Source organism: Phacochoerus africanus, chromosome 5 (assembly GCF_016906955.1).
Source record: "Phacochoerus africanus isolate WHEZ1 chromosome 5, ROS_Pafr_v1, whole genome shotgun sequence".
In the NCBI taxonomy this organism is placed as follows: Eukaryota; Metazoa; Chordata; class Mammalia; order Artiodactyla; family Suidae; genus Phacochoerus; species Phacochoerus africanus.
The window spans coordinates 82,633,406-82,659,302 of NC_062548.1; the positions used below are offsets into that span (position 1 = coordinate 82,633,406).

At 38.9% G+C, this 25,897-nt stretch overlaps 1 protein-coding gene across 1 annotated transcript; it reads right to left on the reverse strand.

Moving 5' to 3' along the window:
- Positions 1-2,009: 2,009 nt before the first annotated feature.
- LOC125128026 (malate dehydrogenase, cytoplasmic) lies at positions 2,010-23,907 on the reverse strand. Its single transcript, XM_047781955.1, has 9 exons — positions 23,459-23,907; positions 17,969-18,067; positions 17,095-17,191; positions 14,549-14,724; positions 12,237-12,359; positions 4,104-4,280; positions 3,544-3,657; positions 2,894-2,983; positions 2,010-2,348 (listed from the first exon to the last, which is right to left on the reverse strand). Exons 1-9 carry the CDS (start codon positions 23,459-23,461, stop codon positions 2,223-2,225), a joined length of 1,005 nt encoding a protein of 334 aa, XP_047637911.1. The 5' UTR covers positions 23,462-23,907; the 3' UTR covers positions 2,010-2,222.
- Positions 23,908-25,897: the final 1,990 nt, after the last annotated feature.

Here is a 25,897-nt window from a genome sequence, read left to right on the forward strand (position 1 = left end):
ATTTTTCTCTGTGCTTAGGAAGCATTACCAGGGAAAGGATCTTTAGAGGCCAATTCTCTCCTAAGGTTTATTTTATTGATTGTAATCTTTCTGTAAGTTTTTTTAATCCAAATTTATTGTTTAAAATGCCCTTTTTTGCCCTATAATTCATGTGAATTTCCTCAAGTTCTCATAAAAGGCTTATGAAAAGCATGGACTTTTCACAAATTAAGCTTCTTAAAGACACAATTTCCTGGCTTGAACTCTAGTCCATTAAGAGAAGAGGCAATAAAGGGCTTTGTTTTCTTAGTTTAGGTGACAGAAGTGAATGGCATAAAGAATAATCAATTTACAAGGTGAATATATTCAACACAAAGCCATGCTTCAAAAGCACAGCTGGTGAGAAATCGTTTTACAGACGCTGTCTACCAGCTTTCTCTCAAATGTACTATAATTTCATTTATGTTTATGTGATCCCTGATTTTAAGGAGTTGGGTGAAAGTAATTTACAGAATCAAGTAATAAGCTAGTATGGAGTTCCTGTTGTGGCTCAGCAGTAAAGAATCTGATTAGTATCCATGAGGACATGGGTTCCATCCATGGCCTCGCTCAGTGGGTTGGGGATCCAGAACTGCTGTGAGTTGTGATGTAGGTCCCAGACAGACGCAGCTCGGATCCCATATTGCTGTGGCTGTGGTGTAGGCCAGCAGCTACAGCTCGGATTCTACCCCTAGCCCGGGAACTTCCATATGCTGCGGGTGCAGCCCTAAAAAGACAAAAAAAAAAAAAGTAATAGGCCAGTATATAAAAATGGATGATAAAATAGAGGTAAACACATTGAGTAGATTTAATTTTGTTTATATCGTATCTTCTAGTTGTGTTTAGGTCTTATATTCTCACACACTTTCTTAAACCTTTTTAATTCCACATGGAACTTATCTTTGTGCTTCCACTTAATTGCTCTAGAGATATATTTAACTCATCTGTGTTGCTCTTCTGGCTTCTATATACAGTCAAGAGAAACTAATGCTAGAGGAAAGCTGACATGGACAGCCAGAGGGTGTTCTTCCTTCCTTCTTAGCTTTAGTCTCCCTTATGGTCAGATTTTTTTTTTTTTTTTAATGGCCACACATATGGCATTTGCAAGTTCCCAGGCCAGGGAACTTTACAAGAATGAAAAGATGTCTTCTGCCCTTATGGATTTTGTGAAAAAATGCTAGTCGTTTTGAACAACAGTATACTTCTAGTAATAAGCTTAGATTGAGATATTCCTGGAGTTCCTATGGTGGCCCAGTGGTTAAGGAATCTGACTTAGGAACCATGAGGTTGCGGGTTCGATCCCTGGCCTTGCTCAGTGGGTTAAGGAGCCGGGATTGCCGTGAGCTGTGGTGTAGGTCACAGACACGGCTTGGATCTGGCATTGCTGTGGCTCTGGCGTAGGCTGGCAGCTACAGCTCCAATTAGACCCCTAGTCTGAGAACTTCCATGTGCCACGGTAGCAGCCCTAGAAAAGGCGAAAAGGCAAAAAGACAAAAAAAAAAAAGAGAGAGAGAGATTCCTACTAGCATTAACTTCTGTAGCATTTACCAGCTATGAAATGTGATTACTTGTCTGTTATAGAGGAATATCTACCTCAAGGGAAGACTTAATACTTTTTTGTCATGAAAATGAATGTTTTAAGTTTATTCATTGGCATTAAACTATTATCAGAATATAATCTGCAGCCTATTTAATAGTGAATATTAAAATCAAATTATCCACAAAGCATAAATTAAGATTTAAAAAATATAAGTGTTTAATTGCCTAGTGTAGGTAATTGTTTAGAAATATATTCTAGACTAGATTGATTCATTATCACAAGGTGGATTTTCTTGTTCTCTTTAAATATGAGAGAATTATGCTTTACCTTGTAACATTTTCTATCCTTACTGCCTCTTTTTTTAAAATCATAACCTTAGGCAAACTCAGAAACATACAAGTTTGTTGGCATAGAAATAAAATATTATCTAGAAATTAAAGTCTGAGTCATCTTCATTTGGATATATATTTATTTTAGAATGTGGCACTAACAGCATGATGATAAACTGTCACAAATTTGTACCAAGAAGCACACAATCTTTAAAGTGTGTTATTTTTCACTAGTAATTTAAGGATAGCATTATTATTATTTGGTACTAGGGTCAAAAAGGACATTTAGATTTTTCAGCTTTGGGGCATTTAGTAACATTGAAATGATTGTTTAATCAGGCAGAGGAAAGAAATTCAAATGCAGTTTCTTTTTCTTCTGCTAGTTCCTTTGCAGTGAGGTCCATCTTCTCACGAGAGAAATCATTAATAGGGAGACCTTCAACAATTTTCCAGGTCTTATCCTGTTTGAAAATAATTGCAGATGAGAGATTTATAATTAAACTAGAATTGATATTCCAGCAAGCAACAACTTAGTTTGAACTTAATCCAGAAGTATGTTTTAAAATCTGATTCTAAAGATGCAAATCAAAATCCAGATCTTAACAGATATTTCCAATAAAAACACTTGAATTTGAAATTCATTGAATCTAGAAAAAATCTTTAAATGAGGCTTTACTTAGCAAACATAAAAAACTACTGACTTAGTAAAGATACAATACAGAGCAACCATGAGAACCACTGCTTCATTTCAAAGTAAGCGAATATTTGTTGGTGTCCAATATTAGAGTCATAATAACAAAATATATCTAGTCAGAAGAGTTGAAAGTTGCTTTCCAGATTAATTTCAATATTTTAGTGACCTGAAGTTATGATTCACATGATTTTAAAACTGATTTTAAATATCTAATAAAGGAACAACTTTCTAGACTAAATCATACCATTATTCATAAAAATACACAATTACTTTCCCCACAGGGACGGAGGAAAATAACCCCAAATACCTCACCTTGATTGTAACAGGGAATGAGTAGAGCAGATCATCAGGAACACCATAGGAGTTGCCATCAGAGATAATGCCCATGGACACAAACTCTCCCTAAAAATAATTACAAGCAATGTTTTACATTCTCATGGCTAAGGAATTAGTTTACATAACCAACTGACAGATGAACTAACAAAAGTAAACCAGGTGACAGGTTCTTAATATGTGCATAACTTCATTGCTGTAATAAGGAACCATCACCAGGCACTTGCACACAGGGCAACTTTCATGGTTATTATCTCATTCTACTCTTCTGATCTATGTGTGAAGCAGGCCAGAGAAACATAACCCTCATCTTATAAACAGGGGAGCTATGGCCCAATAGAGGCTTTAAGAAAAATGTCCCCTCAACTGTGTGTACTGGGTGATTTCCACAAAACATCTCATTACCCTCAAAATCCTGTGAGGTAAATGCCATGTAAAAGATGATGAAACAGCTCAGAAAGGTTAAGCAACTTTTCCAAGGTTACTCGGCCAGCCAGCAACTGAGCTGGGATATGAACCTAACCTGCCTGACTGCAAGGCTATGTTTGTTTTTGTTTTGTTTTTGTTTTTTATATTATGGAATCAGAAGACAAAAATAGAGTGGCCTGTGCAAATCACTGCGTCCTCACCTCTGGGGTTCCAAACCAGATGTCTCTGACGTGGTCACAAATGGCTTTTGCCGCAGACATTGCACTGGACAGTTTTCGAGCCTTGATGACAGCAGCACCGCGCTGCTGCACAGTCTGGGTGGGGCAGGCAGAGAGAGAAGTATTACTCCTGGGGTGAAAGACTGCAAACCACAGCTTAATGTGTCCCCTCCGAGGTCAGGCAACTACCCTATGTCAGCCTTTTTAATCTATTTCAGTTGTAAACGCCAGTCCTCCTGAAAAGGAAAACTGCAAATCCTCACTTCATACAAAGAAATGGATCTCTGTAAGACAGCTGAATGACTGGAGGCGATCTAGTTTTTTCTCACTTTAACAATCAATCTTGATGGCTACACAACAGATCAGACTGAATTATGACTGGCTTAGTATGATCCCCAAAAGAAATATGCACTCATCAAAGGATGTTGTCCTTGAGTTTCCTCCCACCACCCTTAGAGAGACACCCAGGTCAGTAAGGTGGTGTGTGTCTCTTAAGAGTTCTTGATGTTTGGCTGTGAAGAGTGCTCCTGGATTTTTCTCACCGTGATGAACTCTCCCTTGAGCCAGCTGTCATCCTTCACAGCTTCATAAACACCAACTTCCTTTGCCTGCAGTTTCACCTTGGCATGGTTGACATCTGGATATTGAGTTGAGGAATGGTTTCCCCAGATGATGACATTCTTGACATCATCAGAAGTCACACCAAGTTTGAGAGCAATCTAGTTCAAGAGAAAACAAGTATATTCCAAAGACAAATTTTTTTAACTTCAAATTGTGACCTGTTTGACAAATTGCCTTAAGATAAAAAGCCTCTGAAACATTAAGAGAACACAAAGAGTTATACTGATTTGTAAAAAACAAACAAAAACAAAACCCCACAAAATTTTTTGCTTCATTTCCCCAAATGGTTTAATAGTGTAAACAAAATCTGGGCCTGAAACACTACAGGATATAATATTTAAGAGTAGAGAGCACCTTACAGTTTGTAAATAACTTCTTTGTACATTGGGTTTATCAAATATAAAACCCCAAGAAAGAGGTTAATATTGCTTGAATATGTCAATGTGACTTTGCTTTACTGTTAATATTTGGAGATGTCTCCTCAGCATTTCTGAGCAATCAGATATTTAGATACTTTCTCCTTATTTAGGTGAGGCTTTTAATCTATCTGTATATAAAATAAATAATTTTCAAATTATGCTAAATATGAAATTTTTGAGTTGTAAAGGACTCAGATACCGAAGAATGGCTGTTCTCATTTTAAAAATTAGAAAACTGAAGGTTCAAACATAACATGCATATAATACTAAAATTATAACAGAAGTAACAACCTCTAGTGGTAGGTTCAGAAAGCACTTTAGGATCCTGTATGGCTGGTAGTCACATGAACATCAATTATGTTATGTAGTACAGTAGTCACAGAAAGAGCTAGAAAGTTTATGTTTTGAAAATATAAATAAAATGAAATCGACTTATTTTAGTATTTGTTTGATAAGGTAATGGGCAGAAAAGAAAACATGGTTAGTTGTATGTATATAGGCACAACTCCTCTTATTGTGCTATGCTTTACTGAACTTCGCAGATAATGCATTTTTGCAAATGGAAGGTTTGTGGCAACCCTGCATTGAGGAAGTCTACTCCCACCAATTTTCCCAACAGCATTTTCTCATTTCATATGCCTGTGTTGCATTTGGTAATTCCCACAATATTTCAAACTTTTTCATTATTTTTAGTGGTCTGTGACCCTTTATATTACTACTGTAACTGTTTTGGGGTGCCATGAACTGTGTCCACACATAATGGTGAACTTATCAATAAATGTTACGTGTTTTCTAGTTGCTTTACCAACCAGCTATTCCTTTTTCTCTCTCCTTTGAGCCTTCCTATTCCCTGAGACACAGCAATATTGAATTTACGCTAATTAAAAACCCTGCAGTTGCCTTTAATTCTTCAAGTGAACGGAAGAGATGCATGTCCATCACTTTAAATCAAAAGCTAGAAGTAATTAAGTTTAGTGAGGAAGATGTGTTGAAAGCAAGATAAGTAAGTTCCCACTGTGGCTCAGGGGTGATGAGCCTGACTAGTATCCACGAGGATAAGGGGTCGATCCCTGGCCTCATTTAGTGGGTTAAAGGATCCAGCGTTGCTGCGAGCTGTCATGTAGGTCACAGATGCAGCTCGGATCGCACGTTGCTGTGGTTGTGGAGTAGGCCAGCAGCTACAGCTCCAATTAGACCCCTAACCTGGAAACTTCCATATGTTGCAGGTGGGGCCCTAAAAAGCCAAAATAAATAAATAAATAAACAAAAGTAAGATAAGGTGAAAGCTAGGCCAAACAGCCAAGTTGTGACTGCAAAGGAAAAGTTCTTACGAGAAATTAAAAGTGCTACTCCAGTGAAGACACATGATAATAAAGTGAAATAGCCTTACTGCTGAGCAGAAAGTTTTAGAGGTCTGGATAGAGGATCACACTTGCCACAACATTCCTCTTAAGTCAAAGCCTAATCCAGAGCAAGACTCTCTCTTCAATTCTCTGAAAGCTAAGAGAGGTGAGAAAGCTATAGAAGAAAAGTTTGAAGCTAGCAGAGGCTGGTTCATGAGGTTTAGGCAAAGACATTGTCTCTACAACATAGAAGTACAAGGTGAAGCAGGAAGTGCTAACACAGAAGCTGCAGCGAATTATCCAGAAGATCTAGCTAGGACAGTTAATCACAGTGGCTACACTAAACAGTTATTCAGTGTAGTTGAACAGCCTTCCATTAGAAGAAGATGCCGTCTAGGACTTTCATAGCTGGAGGTGAAGTCAATGCCTGGTTTCAAAGCTTCAAAAGACAGGCTGACTCTCTTGTTAGGGGCTAATGCAGCTGGTGACTTTTAGCTGAAGTCAGTGCTCACTTACCATTCTAAAAATCCTGGAGCCCTTAAGAATTCTGCTAAATCTATTCCCCCTGGGTTCCATCAGTGGACCAACCAAGGCTGGATGACAGTACATTAGTTGACCTCATGGCTTACTGAATAACTGGAGCCCATTATTGAGATATACTGCTCAGAAACAAAGATTCCTTTCAAAATATTACCGCTAATTGACAATGCATCAGATCACCCAAGAGCTCTGAGGGATAATGTGACTAATAGATAAACGTGCCAGCTAGCTTATTTATTTGTTTATTGCTTTTTAGGACAGCACATGAAGCATATGGGAAGTTCCCAGGCTAGGGGTCAAATTAGAGTTGCAGCTGTTGGCCTTCACCAGAGCCACACCAATGCCAGATCCGAGCCACATCCATGACCTACACCACAGCTCATGGCAACAATGGATACTTAACCCCACTGAGCGAGGCCAGTGATTGCCACATCCTCATGGATACTGGTTGGGTTCGTTTCCACTGAGCCACAACGGAAACTCCTCATTTTGATTTTCAAGCCTTATGATTTAAGAAATACATTTCATGGAGTTCCTCTTGTGGCTCTGCAGATTAAGAACCCAATTATTGTCTGCAAGGATGTGTTTCCATCCCTGGCCTTGCTCAGTGAATTAAGGATATGGCATTGCTGTGAGCTGTCGCATTGGTTACAGATGCAACACGGATCTGGCGTTGCTGTGGTGAGGCGTAGGTGGGCAGTTGAAGCTCTGATTTGATCCCTAGCTGGGCAACTTCCATATGCTGCAGGGGCAGAGTTAAAAAAAAAAAAAAGAAAAGAAAAGAAAAAAAGAAATACATTTCATAAAGCTGTAGCTTTCATAGTGATTCCTCTAATGGATCTGGGCAAAATCAAATGAAAACCTTCTGGAAAGGATTCACCATTTGAGATGCCATTAACATTTGTGGAATGGGAAGAGGTCAAAATATCATTAACAGAAGTTTAGGATAGGTTAGTTCCAACCTTCATGGATGACTTTAAGGGGTGCAAGACTTCACTGGAAAAGTAATTGTAGATGTAGCAGAAACAGCAAGAGAACCAGAATTGGAGTGGAGCCTAAACATGGAACTAAATTGCTGTGGTCTCATGATAAAACTCTAATGCATGAGGAATTGCTTCTTGTGTTGAGCAAAGAAAGCAGTTTCTTGAGATGGAATCTACTCTCAGAGAAGACATCTTGAAGACTGTTGAAATGACAACAAAGGATTTAAAATATTAATAAACTTAGTTGATAAAGCAGTGGCAGGATTTGAGAGACTGGACTCCGTTTTTGAAATCAGTTCAACTGTGAGTAAAATGCTATCAAACAACTATGCATATACAAAGAAATCATTTGTGAAAGGAAGTGTCAACTGTTAGGGCAAACTTCACTGCTGTCTTATTTTAAGAAATTGCCACAGCTACCACCACCCTGGATCAGTTAGCAGCCATCAACACGGATGCAAGAACTCCACCTCCACATCAGCAAAAAGATTATGATTACTTAAGTCTCAGATGATGATTAGCATTTTTTAGCCTTTTAAAATTAATATATGTATATATAGTTTAGGCATAATGCTATTTCATACTTAACAAACTACAGCATAGTGCAAGCACAAATTTTATATGCACTGGGAAACCCAAAAAATTCAGTAACTCACTGTATTTTGACATTTGCTTTATTGCGGTGGTCTGGAACAGAACCCTCAATAGTTCTGATGTATGCCTATGATTTGTTCCTAATTAAATACAGAATTTATAATGATCCAGAAGGGAAGGTTTTGGAAAAAAAAAATCTTTTAGGGCTGATCTGTTAGTGTGACATTGTGAGTGATTTTTCCTTTATTTTACAATAAGAATGAGATAAAAAAATAATTGTGCCACAATCCATTGCTTTTACACACATAAATAAAAGCAGCCCTGCATCAAAGCTCTGTTTGTGTGTTGACCATATAAAAAAAGGAATACACTCTGATATTTTAAAGAAATTTAAAAAAAAGATACTGACAGCCCTAAACTGGAAACAAAAGTCCTTAAAGAAGAGTTAAAATTATGGCTGTGAGGTAACTGATGCCATCTTGGGCCCTTAGAGTTTCTCCTATCCTTTAAAATTGACTCTACCCAGGCCTACATTGTTAAGTGAATCACATTAAGAGCTTTGCAGTTAATAGATATTGTTTAATAAACATTAGGACCAAAACTGCCCTTACTTATATTTAGCCGGCATCATTGAGAAAAAAGAAAATTTGTACAGGAACAAGTGACCTAAGATGTGTATTATCAAGTACTTAGAACCTGCAGCTCTGCTGAACGTCAGCTCCAACTGCTCCAAAGCAGAGTGAAGACACTGCCTGGAGGCCTCTCCTCCCTAAAGGAGGCTCCCCTGACTTCTGCTGTCCTGTGGCCCACCTCCTCTTGTTCTTTCTCTTGAGCTAATCCACTTCTGTCTAGATAGCAAAGGCCAGTACTTTGCACCCTGCAGATGTAGTTTCTGAATATGTGAGAGCTAGTCTAAATTACCACGTACCCAGGATAGCAGTTTTTTGTTCCTTCAGCTACCTTCCTGTTATTATACAGATCTATTAAGCGGGTTTTTTTGGGTTTTTTTTTTTTTTTTGGTTTGGTTTTTGGTTTTTTGGCCATGCCTGCAATAAGTGGAAGTTCTCAGCCCAGGGATCAAACCCATGCCATAGCAACGACCGGAGCTGCTACAGTGACAACGCCAGGTCCTTAACCTGCTGCATCACAAGGGAACTCCTGTTAAACAGTTTTTGATTCATTCTCCATTACCAGTTATTTTCTTCTCCCTGATACCACCGAAGTGGTTTCATTGCCAAACACCTTGACACCAAACACACATATAACTCTGGTTTGCAAAAACACAAAATTCTTCAGGTGATTAATTCTGCAGTCACTATGTAGCTAGGTCCTCTGAATTCCAAAACAAATTATGTAAGGCTAGTACTCATTCATGTAAGAAAAATTAATCTTTGTGTTTGTTACTTTTCTCACTGGATGAATAATTTCTATAGGTGGAAGAAACTGCTTCTTCAAAAACTTCCTAACAGCTCTCACTGTGCTAGACCAAAATGCTAGAACACATGCCAAAGTCAAAGTCTGACGAGATGGCTCCTTCTTTCCTCACTCACCCTTCACCCCGCAAAGAAAACTACTTCAGGCGCTGGGACAAAGTGTCATTTAGCTGTACTTGTGGAAGCAGAATTTTCCAATGCCTGCCTCCACCAAGGCCTCAGGTCAAACAGCAAAGATGGAAGTTTGTCAGTGTTGTCATTTACCTCTTTTTCCCTGTTGCGACATAGTGAGTCACCATCTGGCACGCCACAGTCTACAAATACGACACTATAATATCATCTTTCCCTTCATAACTGTTCTACAGTACCCTAATCTCCTGCCTCCAGTCATTCAGACAAACTCCCATTCTTTCCCAGCCATCAGATGCTGGCTAAATAATAAGGAAAAAGACCCAGTCTACAGCCCGAAGTCTCTCAGGAAATACTGCCAATTCAAACTTGTTATTCAAAGACTTTCTTAACTAACTGGAATATTCAGGGAGATTTCTGGGGTGTGACTGTTCTTAATTCTTGGTTATATCCCTCTTAATCATCATCAGTAATAATGGTAGGAGTCAATCTTTACTGAGTTTTACTACGTGACAGGCATCAGGATAAGGTCTTAACATAGATCTTAACTCATTTAATTCACATATCTACTGTCCATGGTAAATACAATTATCATCGCACTTTATAGCTTGAAAACTCTTTCTCAGGGTCACAGAGCTAGAGAAATGGATTTGGGTCACTTGATCCCATTATATAAGAACACAAGGGTCTGGAATCAGGCAAATCCAGCTGGATTCCATCATTTACTAACTGTGTGACTTTAAGCAGATTCCCAACCTTTCTGGGCTTTAGGTTTCTTATCTGTATGAGAGATAACAGATATCTCATATGGTTACTCTGAGAAGTGAATGACAAATTAGATGTAAAGCATTCAACTTAGTGTAGAAATTTAAATGTAAATACTTTTCTCCTTCACTGGCCCATGAGAGCTGAAAGATGATCTATTCTTGGTTGAAAGCAGTGGTTTTGTTAGCCAAACAGTAATAAGGAAGGTATGGGGTTAAACCGGAGTATGTTTTGTCTTGCAGAAGTAGAATACTGGGTAGTAAGAGAAACTGTACCATGCACTGGACAAGCTTGAGAATCAGAGTGTGAATTTCAGAACCCTTTTGTGTTCTAAGAAGACTAGGAGAAAGGTGTACAATGGCCTCCTAGGTCTTCATGTGGAAACAAAGAATAGGTCTCAGTAATTAATGATTTTAAAAAGAACAAAGAATGCAGGAACAAACACTGTTCTTAGGCAAGAGAAGTAAATACAGCAAAGATAACAAATTGATTATAAAGACTCCCCCTTCTGTCCTGTTTCAACCGAAGCACATTCTTGAGCTGTTTTGCAGGATCCGAAATCCCTCAAGCACACAAGCAAGCACCAGATTAACAGGAGCCTAAGGAATGATAATGTTGACTTTTGCTGACCCTCATGACTTCTCTAGGGGCTTGGATTTTGTCAACCTAGAGTTACCTTTGCTTCATTTCAATGCTAAAATCTGCAGCTCAGGGCTTGAGATTTCTGCAATTTTTGAACATACAGAGCATGTGTGCTTGAGCTTGCACTGGGCAAGTGCATCCAGAACACCACCTTTACATGGGAAATCAGCCACCCTTTCATGAATATGCATGCACCCTTAGCTCAAAATGTCCCTGATCTTGTGATCTGGACAGTGCTTTAATCTCCTGATCTCCTGTCACAAGGAATAAACTTTTCTGCTAATATGGAAAGTGCATGGCATGTTCATTGGCTACCCACCACAAGCAATGGACCTGTTGAGTCTGGTAATGGTAACAGTTTTTGAACTTAGACTTCACACCATCTTTTGGTAAAAATTGTTTTCTTGAAACTAAACAAAGTTCTCGGCTCTAGAAGAAAAAGAAATTCATAGATATATCTAGCAGATGATCTATAGATGAGGAGGGATGGCCAGGAAAGCTCTAGGGAAAAGGAAGAAGGTTATGTCCAAGAACAAGGACTTTGTTTTGACTTCTGAGGGCACCGGGGTTGTCTAGATCTGAGAAAGCCTAGGAAACTAGCACAGATAAGTGGCATGGCCTCATATTAAAAAACAAAACAAAATAAAACTACTGTTAATACCTTGGTCACTGACCCCTTGGCTTATTTATCTAAGGCTCCAAGGGAAAGGAAACTGGTTAACAATTTAAATTTAGCTACTAAGTAGTGAAAAATAGCAAATTTTATGGAAACATGTAGAATATTAGATGGATATAAAAATGAAAATGAACTTAAATATCAAATTTGATTGTTTAGCTGTAGGGAAAAAGGAAGCAGAACCACATAAAACCACAAAGATCAAGTCTTTTTTATAATCTCCTTTATATCTGACAAAAATAATTAATGTACCACTGTGTGAATTATCGATAATAACGAATAATTTTTAACCACTGTACTGAGAAGACATTATTAGCAACCATGTGTAATTAAAGTTAGGAAATGAAATACAGCTTAGAAAATTAAGTATGAAGTTCAACTGCCTGAGAGATTAAAGATGTCTTAACAAATTGGAATAGCTTCACACTAAAACAAAATAAGAAAAAAAACACAAAGACTCAGCTACTTTATAAGTGAGAGAAAAACTGTTTAAAGTTGAACATTGATAAGATTTGAAGGCATCTTCGTACCTGTGCTTTAGCTCGGTTGTGATCCAAACGAGTCAAGCAGCTGAAGTTCTCCTTGGGAATGGATGGAGCCGACTTGGAGGCAGTCAGGCAGTTGGTATTGGCTGGGTTTCCCACCACGATAACCTGGAATGTACAGGAGGCATGGCAGAGCTCCAGACGCCACAATGATGAACTAAACCAACTTAGAATGTGACTGAACTATTAACAGGTAGCCTCTGTATCAAGTCTGTGTGAGCTAAGGATGGACAATCATCATTGCAGTTCTGGTTTCTAGCAGGTTTCTATCCTCCCTTCTAATAAACTCCCACCCCGACCCTGTTAATATTTGGTATGACTACTGAAAAAACAATTGCTAAAACCATCACTGTGTACACAAGTCATTTCATTTTGAGCCAAAACAGACAGCATTAACCTACTTGCCGCAAAAAACCAGTAACTTAGTAACCCAAGGCTCTATCTCAGAATTAGATTCAATCATAAAAGTCTTCCTTTTTATAAAAGTAGTCCAAGAAAAAAATTCTACTTGCAAAGTTTACTTTAGGACGATGATTTGTCCCAATGAAAGAAAAGTGTTTGTCAGTCTTGCCTGTTCCTAAGAATTAAGGGATGACCACCAAAATACCAGGTCACACCATTTCACATCTGTTGAATCAATCTTCAGGAGAAAGCATTTCAGGCTCTTTTTTGTGTGTGTGGGGTGGGGAGAGAAATAGGATACCATGAATTACAATATAGCATAAAAAAAGTATACATGAACCTTTTTAATCAATTCTAAAAATCTTTAAAACAGTGATTAAAAAACTTACTATGAAATTATATCAAACTTACAGAAAAACTGTAAGCATATTACAGAGACTAACTCCCACATTTTCTTTACCCAGATTCTCCAATTTGTCCCATCTTCTCACTTTTGCAGACACGCACCCAACTACACACATACACTCTGCCCTTAGACTTTTCTTGGCTTATTTGAGAGCAACCTGCAGATATGATACTCTGATATTCCTAATACTCTACAGTGTCAGTGTATATTTTCCCCCCAAAGACACTTTGGGCTGAGAGGCAATTATTGTGCAAGCAGCACCATACCTCCAAATAACCTTGTAATTTTTTACTGTGAGACCTGGGGATATCTACTCAATTCATTTCTATTATTTTCTGTTAATGACTGCAGAAAATAAAAGGTAACTATTTGAAATAAAGTCCACAGAAAGCAAAAATTCAGGCAATCCCTATAATTCATGAATTCAAAAATTCATATAATACTGTGGAGTACTGGAGTTCCCGTTGTGGCTCAGTGGTTAACAAATTTGACTAGGAACCATGAGGTTGCGGGTTCGGTCCCTGCCCTTGCTCAGTGGGTTAACAATCCGGCGTTGCCGTGAGGTTTGGTGTAGGTTGCAGACATGGCTCGGATCCCGCGTTGCTGTGGCTCTGGTGTAGGCTGGTTACAGCTCCAGTTAGACCCCTAGCCTGGGAACCTCCATATGCCACAGGGGCAGCCCTAGAAAAGGCAAAAAGACAATAAATAAATAAATAAATAAATAAATAAATAAATAAATAAATAAATTTTTAAAATGCTATGGAGTATTATAATAGAACATTATAAATGGCAACTTAAAAAAATCTTATAACATTTTCTTTTACCTTTCTTTGAATTCAGGATTGGGAGGAAGAAGTGTATCAAAATCAGTAAAACCTCTAACTAGCAAGCCCTTTTGCTGGGACAATTAAGTTCTAGGTAACTGGAGGTAATTAAGTTCTGATAAAAGGAAGCTTTACAGTAATAGTAAGACAAATTTTGAAACCAGAATAACAGGGTGAACACAAAGAGACAGAATAGGAAGTCACGCAGACTCAACTCAAGAGGTGAGTATATTGAAATTCCTCTGGATTTAGAAAATCTGAGCATTCAAAAGCCAACCATCTCCTGTCACTGAGAACACACACAGCTTACAACCATCTCCCTTCACAATCACACATACAAATCCAAGTGTCTGAACAAATAGTCTCATACAGCTAAAAGGCACCAGAAGATTCTGTGCCTTCACTATAGGTTTACAAACTAATATTAAATTTTCATGTCATAGTAATAAAATATTTTTGAGCCCCTCTGAATATAGACTTCTACATTATATGAAAAAAACCCAGAAAGGGAGGGCTAATCAAGCAAAACTCTATATTTACTGACCAATGCACAGAACTGGAAAAAAAAAACAAAAAACAGGCAAATAATTTCATTTTCACTTAAGTGTTGAAGGAAGTTTCAAATGCTGATAATGAAAAACACTTTAAAATATTGTATTGGTCACCTTAACTGACTTCTTAGCATATTTGTCCAAGGCGGCACCCTGGCATTTGAAGATTTTCACATTTGCTTTGAGTAAATCTTTCCTCTCCATGCCATCCCTTCTTGGCATGGAACCCACGAGAATGGCCACGTCCAGGTCTTTGAAGGCAATCTCTTCTTTATCTGTTGCAATGACATCTGTGAACATAACAATAAATATGCAGAGTTAATTAAACCTCAAAGTCTGAGGTTTTCTTTTTCATATTGAATCTATCCTTTAACTCTTTCACTTTGTAGTAAATGTTTACTTTTACAAATTACATTCATCAAAGTATTAGAGGTCTAAGAAAAGAAAGGCAATAAACTAATTCAACAACCAGCAGAAATGTCAATACATTTATTTTTGCTTTTCCAATTTCAATAATTATCTCAATTTCAAAATTCTATAGCTTTTATCTCTTAGAATGATGCAAGGAATAATATGATAACTTTCAGGGCAATATTATTTATTTACACTAATTACCACAGATAACACTAAAGAGAAACTAATTCACCTAATAACCTTTAAGATGCAATTCCACCAAGTTCTAAGTTATCAATCACAAATTAAAGTAACAGTTATTGAGGAGTTTTGTGCCAGGAATAACACTAAGAGATTTGGCAATGTAATTTTAATATTTTGTAGATAAAGACAATGAAACTTAAAGAGATTAATTAGCCTATCAAAAAGGAGTGGGGCTGTAATTCCAGTCCAGATTGGTCCAGAGTTCAACCACAATGCTGCAGTGTCAGTCTAAAAAACGTATACCACTTGTTTTTTGATTAAAGCACATACAATTGACCCTTGAACAAAACAGGTTTAAACTGTGCAGGTCCAGTTATATGTGGGTTTTTTTTCCAATAGTACTACAGTACTGTACAATCTAAGGTTGGTTGAACCTGTGGATACAGAGGAATTGTGAATGCAAAGGGTCAACTATAAATTACACTCATATTCTCCACTGCAGGGAAGGTTGTCACCTCTAAGCCTTAAGTTGTGGACACATCAGCTATAGATCATGGCTCTCTTTTCCTGATCGTATTTTAAAAGTCCATGACCAGTGCTTTAGATGGAGTGTGTCCCCACAAAATTCGTATGTTGAAACCTAACTCCTAATGTGATAGAAGTGAGGCCCTTGGGAAGTGATTAGGTTACGAGGCAGGGAGCCCTCATGAATGGGATTAGTCCAGAGAGTTTCCTCACCCCTTTTGCAATGTGAGGACACAGTGAAAAAGATGGCTGCTATGAACCAGGAATTGGACTATCACCAGACACCCAACCTATTGGCTGTTTCATCTCCAACTTCCTAGCCCCCAGAACCATAAGAAATAATTTCTGTTGTTTATAAGCCACTCAGTCTACAGTATTTTTGGTATAGCAGCCCAAATGGACTAAGACAATCAGGATTCACTGTTGTCATTGATAAATTTTTAGGCCAGAGACCTGTGTCAGTCAGGCTGCTGTAAGTCCCCAAATAAGTATACTTAAGAGCAGCAGTGGGAGGGAAAAAAATACCCATCTTCTTCCCAACCACGCATCCATATCTGTTGAATCTTCCTTTTCCATCATATTCACAGCTGATCAAGGACAAGCTGATTATAACCTAGGCCCATTGGAGAGAACAGAGGGAACTCAGCAGAGAAAGGAATAAAAATTGGAAAAAGCAACAGAGGAAGCTGATTTGGAAACAGTGGGTGAGGAGAGGGAGCCAGTCAAACAGGTTGGACAGTGTAATGCACTCTCTTTCATAGCTATGCAACCAAATGATTCAGATGGTAGAGTACCTATTGCAGTAAATGTTTATTGAACAGATATATGAATTCTGAGGATGGTTCTTCTTGGACATGTATATATTTTTTGTGCAAACTTCTTTGAGAGTATTAACAATTAATCTTTACCCCCAAAAAATAAAAGGTCATAATCAAAGTGTAGCTAAAGAAAAATATTCAAATTAGTTTACAACTTGACCTAATATTTTAATGAATCATTCAATCAGATTTAAGACCCCTGTCTTACATTTGCTAATTTTTCAATGATTCTCAAAGGCTCTTAGCAGAACTCTGGTAGGCTTTATCAAACTATGTAGTGTATGATTTGAACAATTTACATTATATCTCAACTTGATGACTGGCACAGGCAATGAGACTATATATGGAGAACCAACCAACGTCCAGCCTCTAGGCAGCACATGGCTCTGGGAGACATCATTTAAGAGTTGAAAAAGCTCTCCATTAAAGGACACTACTATTACTATTTAACTAGACTTTAAATAACAACACAATGTAGACAATTTCAGGTGGAAGACCCTTAGCAATATTGTATGTAATTAGAAAAATAAATTATATATAAACATGTTGGGAAAAAGTATAGTCTTTTATCTTATGCTCATTATTTCTCAATTTTACCTCTATTTACTCTTGGTATACATTTTGTAAAGTAGTTATAGTTAAAAAAAAAAAAACCTTTTATGAAATAATTTCAAATTGAGAGTCTAGTTAAACCCCTTTTTCCTCCACTCCCCAACTCACCTTTCAGGAGGGGAAGGGCACAGTCCTGCAGCTCCATCAGGACACCATCCAGGACACCCATCATAGGGGTGATATCCAACAGCACAAGGATGATAGGCTGCCAAAGAAATAGCAAGGACAGCATCTGTCAGTGTAGGTTATGTCATTTGGTCACAGAAAAAGTCCTTTTGCAAAGTTTTTGCCAATTGGCATGTATATGTGTATAATTCCCATTAATTAATAATCATATTCATTTTAGAAAGTCAGGTGTCTTAACATCAGGCCATTTTCAGAAAAAGGGATGCTATAAAACCAGCAATGGTTTGCTAACAGATACAGGAAAAGGAATCACCATTACTGAATTTTAAAGGAGTACATGGAAGAAATATCAATTGAAGTGACATGCCTCAGCTTGCTCTTATTGATGATGGCTGTGTATCTCACTTCAGTTCATAGAAAGCTAAGCCTAGTATCTGGCATGAAGGAGCAACTTGATGTCGATGAGTGAAGGGAATGGATAAATGAATATTTCAGAAAAGGATTTTAGAGTACATTAATTGACCTGCCAAAATAGGGGGGGTGCCTGCTTCACACTCGAAGCCAATTGGCCTGTCCATCTTTTTGGGTCTAAGGACCATTTTTAACAAGAAAGTGCTGATTCAGCAACTTTCTCTCCCACATGACTCTAGCTAACAGTTACAGTCCTTATGATTCCTGCTGGTGGCCCCAAATCAACTAAACAGTATGTGGAATAGTTCTAATTAGCAAAGCATTTTCAAGGCCCAGAGGCGTGCATGTAAATAAGCTACCAGATTCCACCGTAGCACTGCGTGCCTAGTAGATTTCTTTGCAACTAATGTTCTTACTTTTAAGATTTATAGACACTTGTCCCTACCTGGTCTTTACCGAAGACAGATCCATTTCCAATACTGTACAGCAGTGAATATGCAATCTGACCAGCTGCTCCAGTCACAAGCACTCGGATTGGTTCAGACTGTAATGAAAGAGATCAATTAACACCCTATTAAAAAGTGCTATTCTACACTAAAGATATTCAGCATTTCCTCTATAATAAGAGAACCACATACTTTAAAAGTTAATGTAAAATTTTAAAGACTGGTTTAGTAGAAGACTAATTTATCCCAGACTTGTCCTATGCACAAAGCAACTAAGCAACTTCTGGAACATGGGTCCTTTGGCTGCATATTTATTGGTGTTATTTAACTCTCCCTGCCATCCTGGATTTACTTGCAAAAGCTTATCCATCTTTTTTTAGGATATTTTACCATTAAAATAGGTATAATGATTTTGATGTTCATTATATAATGATGGCCACAAGAACCTTACAAATCCTCTTACTGTAAATCCCCCCACTCTCTTCTGCTCAAAAAGTCCTTCACACCAGCAAGAGTAATAGTGGATAGATTTTTCCATTTAGAAGGGGCTAGAAAATGTTTATAAAACTACTAAACATAATTCAGCTTATCTATCTGGTGGAAGAAAAATAAGCCTGTATCTTTGAGAAAGAAAAATGAAAAAATGATAATATCTGGATTATAGTAATTTTAGCATAATAAATAACAGCACAGACATGAAGTAACAGTTGACAACTCGATTTCAAGGGAAAAACTAATTTTAGAGGAGAGGAAGGGGAAGAAATACAGAGAACTGAGGGAAGTTACTGGATAGATCTCAGCAGATCCTGAACAAAATACACATATAGACCAAATAACTCAAAGTGGTGACCCCGAGTCATTTTTTTTTTTTGTCTTTTTGCTATTTCTCTGGGCTGCTTCCGTGGCATATGTAGGTTCCCAGGCTAGGGGTCCAATCGGAGCTGTGGCTGCCAGCCTATGCCAGAGCCACAGCAACTCGGGATCCGAGCCGCATCTGCAACCTACACCACAGCTCACGGCAACGCCAGATCGTTAACCCACTGAGCAAGGGCAGGGACCGAACCCGCAACCTTATGGTTCCTAGTCGGATTCGTTAACCACTGCGCCACGACGGGAACTCCCCCGAGTCATTTTAAAAAAAGTTAAATTAAGGCAGATAATTTAAAAGATTTTTATGAAATTTAAAATATTGTTAATAGCGTTCCTGCTGTGCCACGGGAGGATCAGGAGCATCTCTGCTGGGATGCAGATTCAATACCCAGCCAGGCACAGTGGATTAAAGGATCCGGCATTGGTGCAGTGGTAGCATAGGTCGCAACTCAGCTTGGATCTGATCCCTGGCCTGTGAACTCCATATGTTGCGAAGTGGCCAAAAAAAGAGAAAAACAAATTCTATTAAAAAGAGCTGAACAATGTCTGGAAACATAATGGGTAAGTTTAACTAAATGGCAAAATTCAATCAAAGGAATTGTTCCTTTTTCTGACAATGCTTGGTAATTGTACTTCCACTGTGTCACCTCTGTTGTTACCCACACCAGTGGCTGAAGTGACTAGGGACAGAAGCATCTACTTCTTTATAATTCCCTCTGTGAGAAGGGTCATGAATCTAGGATAGAAGACTATGACCTGAAAAGGTCCTTCTAACATTCAAACCCTAACTCTGGAGGTCAGCAGCACTTAACACTTTGGTACCCATTGAATTCAGAGGAAAACATGTCAGGAAACAAGTGTCAGAACACTTGCAGAGAAATGAATCTGAACACTATGTTTGCATTTCTTCCTCAGAGAGGTGACCATGGTGAGAGTGGGGAAAAAAGGAAAAAACTAGGGATAATTTCTCCTTGATCTTCTGGGTCTCTTCTCCATCCTCTTCACCAACTTCCCCCTATGCTTTCATATCTCTAAATATACAAAATACAATTCCCCCAAATAATCCAATTTTAATACAATACATATTTATGTTCCCAAATAGAATTTAGGTTTATAAGGTACACTATAAGCTGTATTGTACATGGATATTTTCTATCACATGGCCATTACGTGTTTTAAATTGTCATTTTCTCCTCTTCCGTTGAAAAATAGGTGAGGAAAAGGAAATTGAGGAATTAATGATTCTTCTTCCCTCTTTAGAATGCAAGCTCTTCAAGGCCATGGACTATATCTTATTTACTGTTGTAGCCAAGCTACCTAGAATAATATCTGGCATGTAGTTGGAGCTCAAATATTTGCTGAAGGAATAGCTAGATCTTGTAAAATTACTCTTAAAAACTTGGAAATGTAAAGAATTAATTGGAAGCCAACTCAGCATGCTTTAAAGAATTGTTTTATTCATATATACTTTCATTGAGAAGGTTGATACAGCAAGTTTCAGCTGTGGTTTGCAAAATTATTTATGTCAGTAGTTCTAATGAAGCAGTCTTCTATTATATACCTTGTACTATTTTTAGGCTAGAGAATCCATTATTGAACCATATGCAGGAAATGAGAGGATAACCCAATTTTTCAAAACAGGGGGCTGGAGAGGCAGCAGAGTGCGGTAAAGACATAGTCTCTTAAGCCAGACTTACTGGTTCAAATCCCGATTTCACAACTCATCAGCTTATGTTCTTGGGCAAGTTACTGTATTGTTTCTACAGAAAAATGCAGATAATAGCACCTACCTAACAAAGTAGTTGTAAGGAATGAGAGAGTTAACATACAAAGCAATAAGAACAGTGTGTAGCAAGCACTGTAATTATAGGTCTCCATCACCATAGATTTTTTTCCTCTAAGGACTCTTGTAGCCTGTGTCTGTTACTCCCTACTAGACTGTGGAACCCCCATGAGAACAGTCTGCCTTTGACTCAAATTTGCACTCCTATATGGTGTTCAACAAGTATTTGCTGAATGAATGAAAGTGGCAATTAAGAAAAATATAAATACATGTTACTTCAATGAAAGCAAGCTAGCATAAGAAATGAGGGTGAAAGTAATCTATAGAGATTAAGCCCCTAGAAAGTCAGGAAGATGGTTAGAAAAGAAGAGTGCAATCTTTGACATTAATTTTACCTACTAAAAAAAATGGGTTCCAAGTACTAGTCTCTAGTGAAGGGATTGTAGGCAACTAGTGCACACTAATTCCAACTCAGCAGTTTACTATTTCTGTATCACTGAGCAAATTATTTTCATAGGTAATTCCATCTTGTTAAGAGTAGCATGAAGTCTAGTGTCTGAATGTTTGATGATAAAACAGGAAAGAAAGTGCATGTATTTGGTTCTTTCTGCCTTTGCAACACTGCAGTTGAAAAGCAGGAGGGTGGGAGATTCCCACTGACTTTTCACAATGTTAATAGTGTGAAGGTAGGTTACTATTCTTTGCTTAGCTATCTGGGCAGTATGCCAAAATCCAAAGAAGGAATGTCTTTGCTCTTGGCAGGGCACTAATGACCTTCCTACAGATGTAGGCTCTGTCTTGCACATGTGCAAGTCTCAGTTTGTAAGGCCTGAATTTAAGCGTTCCTTTTGTTATTCTACAGAAAGACCCACATATTCCTTTCTGCTTTCTAATTTATATATGTGATATATATAAAGTGTATATATATTTATGTGATATATATAAAGTGTATACATATATTTATATATATATATACACACACACACATTTCTGTAATATAAAAGAAAATGGTATTCAGATTCCTTCATATAGTTTATTTTGCTGTCATTCCTTGTGGACACATGCAAAGAATTCACTCCTTTAAAAAAAACTGCTTTGAATTGCTTTCAAAGATGGCTCCTCTCTAATTCAGTGATTGTTTACACACCCTTCTGAGGAAGCATGGGGATTGAGTCATGTGAGAATTTGCTGACAGTTTCAGCAAACTGACAGGAGGATTCTTCCTCTTGGAAGTTATCAGATGCTGAAGTGACCTTGCAGGGGTGAGGCCTAGCTTGATCTACTGTGGAAGAAAACAACACAGGTCACAGGATCTTTCTGCGACCTTGGGAAAATCATTTTGACCTGACCAGGCTGTTTTAAGATCAGAGGAAATAATTTCCAAATTCTCTTCCAATTCTAGAATTCCTATAATCTGAGTTGCAAGGAAGAAAACCATCAAGTAGTATAAATGCCGATACACAGTTCAGTTTATATTTGCAGTATGAGTTTATATCTTCATCCAGAACCTCAACAACTAAAAATAAATTTTCAGAATGACTTGCTATGTTTCTGAATGATACAGTAAGGTAAAATGGAGACTCTGAGCTCCTTGGGGGCAAACTATTGTGACCTTGAGCAAATCACATTGTCTTTGGCTTTCAATAAACTCAATTTTAACAGTGTCAAGATGATCTTTATAAGGTCCCATCCAGTTTTAAAATTATTAATTCTGAGGTTCTCTGGTAACAAGTACCTCTGCTTTCTTGCTAAGATTATTACGTCAGAAACCACTGCAACCATCACTTGAATGACTAATTATGTTATTTGACAAAAATAAGGAAACCTAGGTATAACAATGACTGAGAACTAGTAGCTGTCCTCACTGGTTCCGTTATAAAGGTGGAGAGAGTAATTTCTTGCTTTGAAAACACGTCTTTTCAGGTTCTGGAAATTCTCCAATTCCTTCAAATATTCCCCCACATTCTCTGCTCATTTTTGTATTTTGAAAATAATGGAGGAAAAATGGTCTCAACTATAAATTCTAGTACTGAAGCAATTTCTCTGTTTGATGTCAAATGTCACCTTCAAACAGCACAGCATGCAGATTATTCCTACGTCAGAGTTCCCTCACCAACCCCCCTTCCCCCTTCCAACAGAGACTAGATATGGAGATCTTGGTATCCAATCTTTAGGACAATATAGTTACATTGTGTAATATTTAAAAGTAGTGGTTCTAGAATTCCTAACATACAGATGAGTAAAGAACATCCGCACTATTTATCTGGCTAGGGATGCCTTCACTGCAACGCGTCCTGGCATTATAAAAGGAGATCAAGGAGCAGGTTTTAAATAACATTTCGTGAAATTAGATATGGCGGAAACACTTCTCCCGAAAACGTAGACTGTAAGCCGAAGCACCTGGTGAGCTCTACCTCTGCAGTGAGGGCCTTCTACAAAAGCCCTTAAAAATGCTGTGGGCTTAAGAGGAGAAAAAGAGGTTAGGTAACAACACCCCCTCCCATTTCAACCCTTATCATCCTTATCAAACCCCATTTCGTGCTTTGGAGAAAATCCGCAGCTTCGTATTTTGTACCCCAAAATGCAGCAGGACTGAGATCGCGCCTCTCCTAGGACAGCGATTCTCTAGTGTCTTTCTAAGAGCCCCAGCTGGAAATCAACCCCTCTCCAATTACTGGGTCACTGCGACAATCCCCAGAAGAGAAGTTGGAGCTTTCCACAGGGTGCGAGGGACAATACCTTACACAGCTTTCCCCCAGTAATTGTTCAAGCTAGAGAAACACGACAAACGGGCGCGAAGGCCGGAGGTGGGCAGGACACAGGGGCCCACACTCACCATGATTGGTAACTGCGCGCGCACTTCCAGCACCTGCAACGTGAGCTTCAGGCAGTCAGGTCACCTCTATCGCGGAACCGGCTCAGAAAGGGCGAGTAGTGTTAGAAAGTAAAGGCGCAGCTCCCCACCGCGGAGCCCTCTGGGAACTGTAGTTTACGCTGCCCGGATCCGGGCGCAATCTCCAACGTTGTTCCTTCAAGTGTTGAACTACACTTCCCGCGGCTAGAGGGTCTTCTCACTCCCTTTTGCCTGCGCTCTTCGCAGATTGCAAAGTAGTCCCCGAGGGCGAGCCTCTGTGATTGGAGGAGGTGATGAGCGGATGATTTGGGCTTGGGGGAAAGGACCTGCCGGATGGCGCCCGGCAATTGGCGGGAGAAGCGCTTGTTAACCGAGGGAGGAGAGACAGAGTCCCCCAGCTACTGGTGCGCTACCGAGACTTTATCCTCCCCAAAGGGTAAACGTGGGAGGTAAGGAGACCTTCCGCTGCGTAAAGCCAGCTCGACCCGGAAGCAAAATCTTTTTAAAATTTGACATTCTGTAGGGGCGGGAGAAATTGACGCGTGGGGAAATCTGGCTGGCTTCTCGGTTGCTAAGCGACGACGTGGGAGAGCGCGCGCTCTTACCCGCAGCTACCGAGTAGTTGGGAAAACCGTGCAGCCTCAGCTCCAAGACTGAGAGGACGGAACGAGCGCACCGCATCCTCCAGGGCCCCTTCTCTTTAGCCGGGAGACCCTCGCCTTGTAGTGTCCGGTGACGTGTGAAGTTTGCGGGAACGCCCCCCAGAGGCGGCCAAAAGCCACGCGTCCTCCACTCTCCGGAGGCAGGTGACTCCCGGCCTGGAAGCTAGTGGTCTGTTCGTTCACTTTTGAGTCCTGAGTACGGTTGTGCGTTGCCTTTTTCAACCTGGGTCCTGATCTTCTGAGCTGGTGTGCGCGAGCTCGCCGGTTCCTATCTCGGCCTAGAGTGTTAGTGTAACAGCGTAGTGCCATGAAATTCGCGCCATTTGCAGCTGTAAGATGCAGCTCTTTTTTAAATTTTGTATAATTTTTTAGTAGTTATTTCCACAATACAATTTTTTTTCTACTGTACAGCATGGTGACCCAGTTACACATAACATATACACATTCTATTTTCGCACATTATCATGCTCCTTCATAAGTGACTAGACAATGTTCCCAGTGCTACACAGCAGGATCTCATTGCTAATCCATTCCAAAGGCAATAAGTTTGTATCCATTAACCCCAAGCTTCCCAACCACCCGACTCCCTCCCCCTCGGCAACCACAAGTCTGTTCTCCAAGTCCATGATTTTCTTTTCTGTGGAAGGGTTCATTTGTGCCATTTATTAGATTCCAGATATAAGTGATATGTGGTATTTGTCTTTCTCTTTCTGACTTACTTCACTCAGGATGAGAGTCTCTAGTTCCATCCATGTTGCTGCAGATGGCATTATTTTGTTCTTTTTTATGGCTGACTAGTATTCCATTGTGTATATATACCACATCTTCCTAATCCAATCATTTGTTGATGGACATTTGTGTTGTTTCCATGTCTTGGCTATTGTGAATAGAGCTGTGATGAACATGTGGGTGCATGTGTCTTTTTTAAGGAAAGTTTTGTCCAGATATATGCCCAAGAGTGGGATGATGCAACTCTTTTTAAGTGAAGAATACTGAGTTCCAGCTTCGTGGGAAGTGAAGCCCCTTCATTCCTGGAATTTACAGTATAACTTTTTCTCTGTGTCCTCTATGAATGCTGACCGTTTTGTCCGTTCTTTTTTGGAAACTGGATGCTCTTTAAATTATACCAAACCAGCATTTCTAAGGAAAGTGTGGCAGCTGAATGAGAGACACTGGTTGTTTCAGGCAGAGTCTCAGCTGGTAAAATAACGAGTTTTTCATTTAAAATTAATACTGCTCAAGAAAATTGTTGTGTTCTTTGAAACCTTACTTCATGTGGCTCTGCAAAGGAACATCTGATGGTCTGGAATAACACATGTGTAATACAATATCTCTAGTAAATAACATTGGTGTAACTTCTGATTTTTCTCTCATTGGTAATCGAATGCCAGCTGATACCTTTCAGTTTTTCTCTCTTCCGTTTTGGAAGATTTACCATTATGTAAAAGAAGCATAACCTTACTTTCCAACTTGATCTGTCTATAGCATTTATCATAGCTGAGTGACTCTACTCCTTGAATAACTGTTTGCTTGCCTCTCAGACAACACACTTTCCTCTATGTCACTGGTTGCCCCTTCTCAGTGTTCTTTGCACGTTTTTTTTTTTTTTGCCTCTGACTCTTGAAGTGCCTTTATTCTTCTGTCTACACTTAATCCCAGAGTGATCTAATTCATGAGTTGCATGGTTTCAATGCCACTTCTATGTCAGAAAACTCCCAAGTTTTTGTCTAGTCCTGAATTCCAGACTCCTATGTCTAAC

Bases quoted from the DNA above. Each gene is read 5' to 3' on its own strand.
- LOC125128026 (XM_047781955.1), bottom strand. The intron at 17,192-17,968 runs GTAGGGACAAGT...TTTCTTTGGCAG, and splicing joins CTGTCTTCGGTAAAGACCAG to CCTATCATCCTTGTGCTGTT. The intron at 3,658-4,103 runs GTGAGAAAAATC...TGCCCCACCCAG, and splicing joins TCAAGGGAGAGTTCATCACG to ACTGTGCAGCAGCGCGGTGC.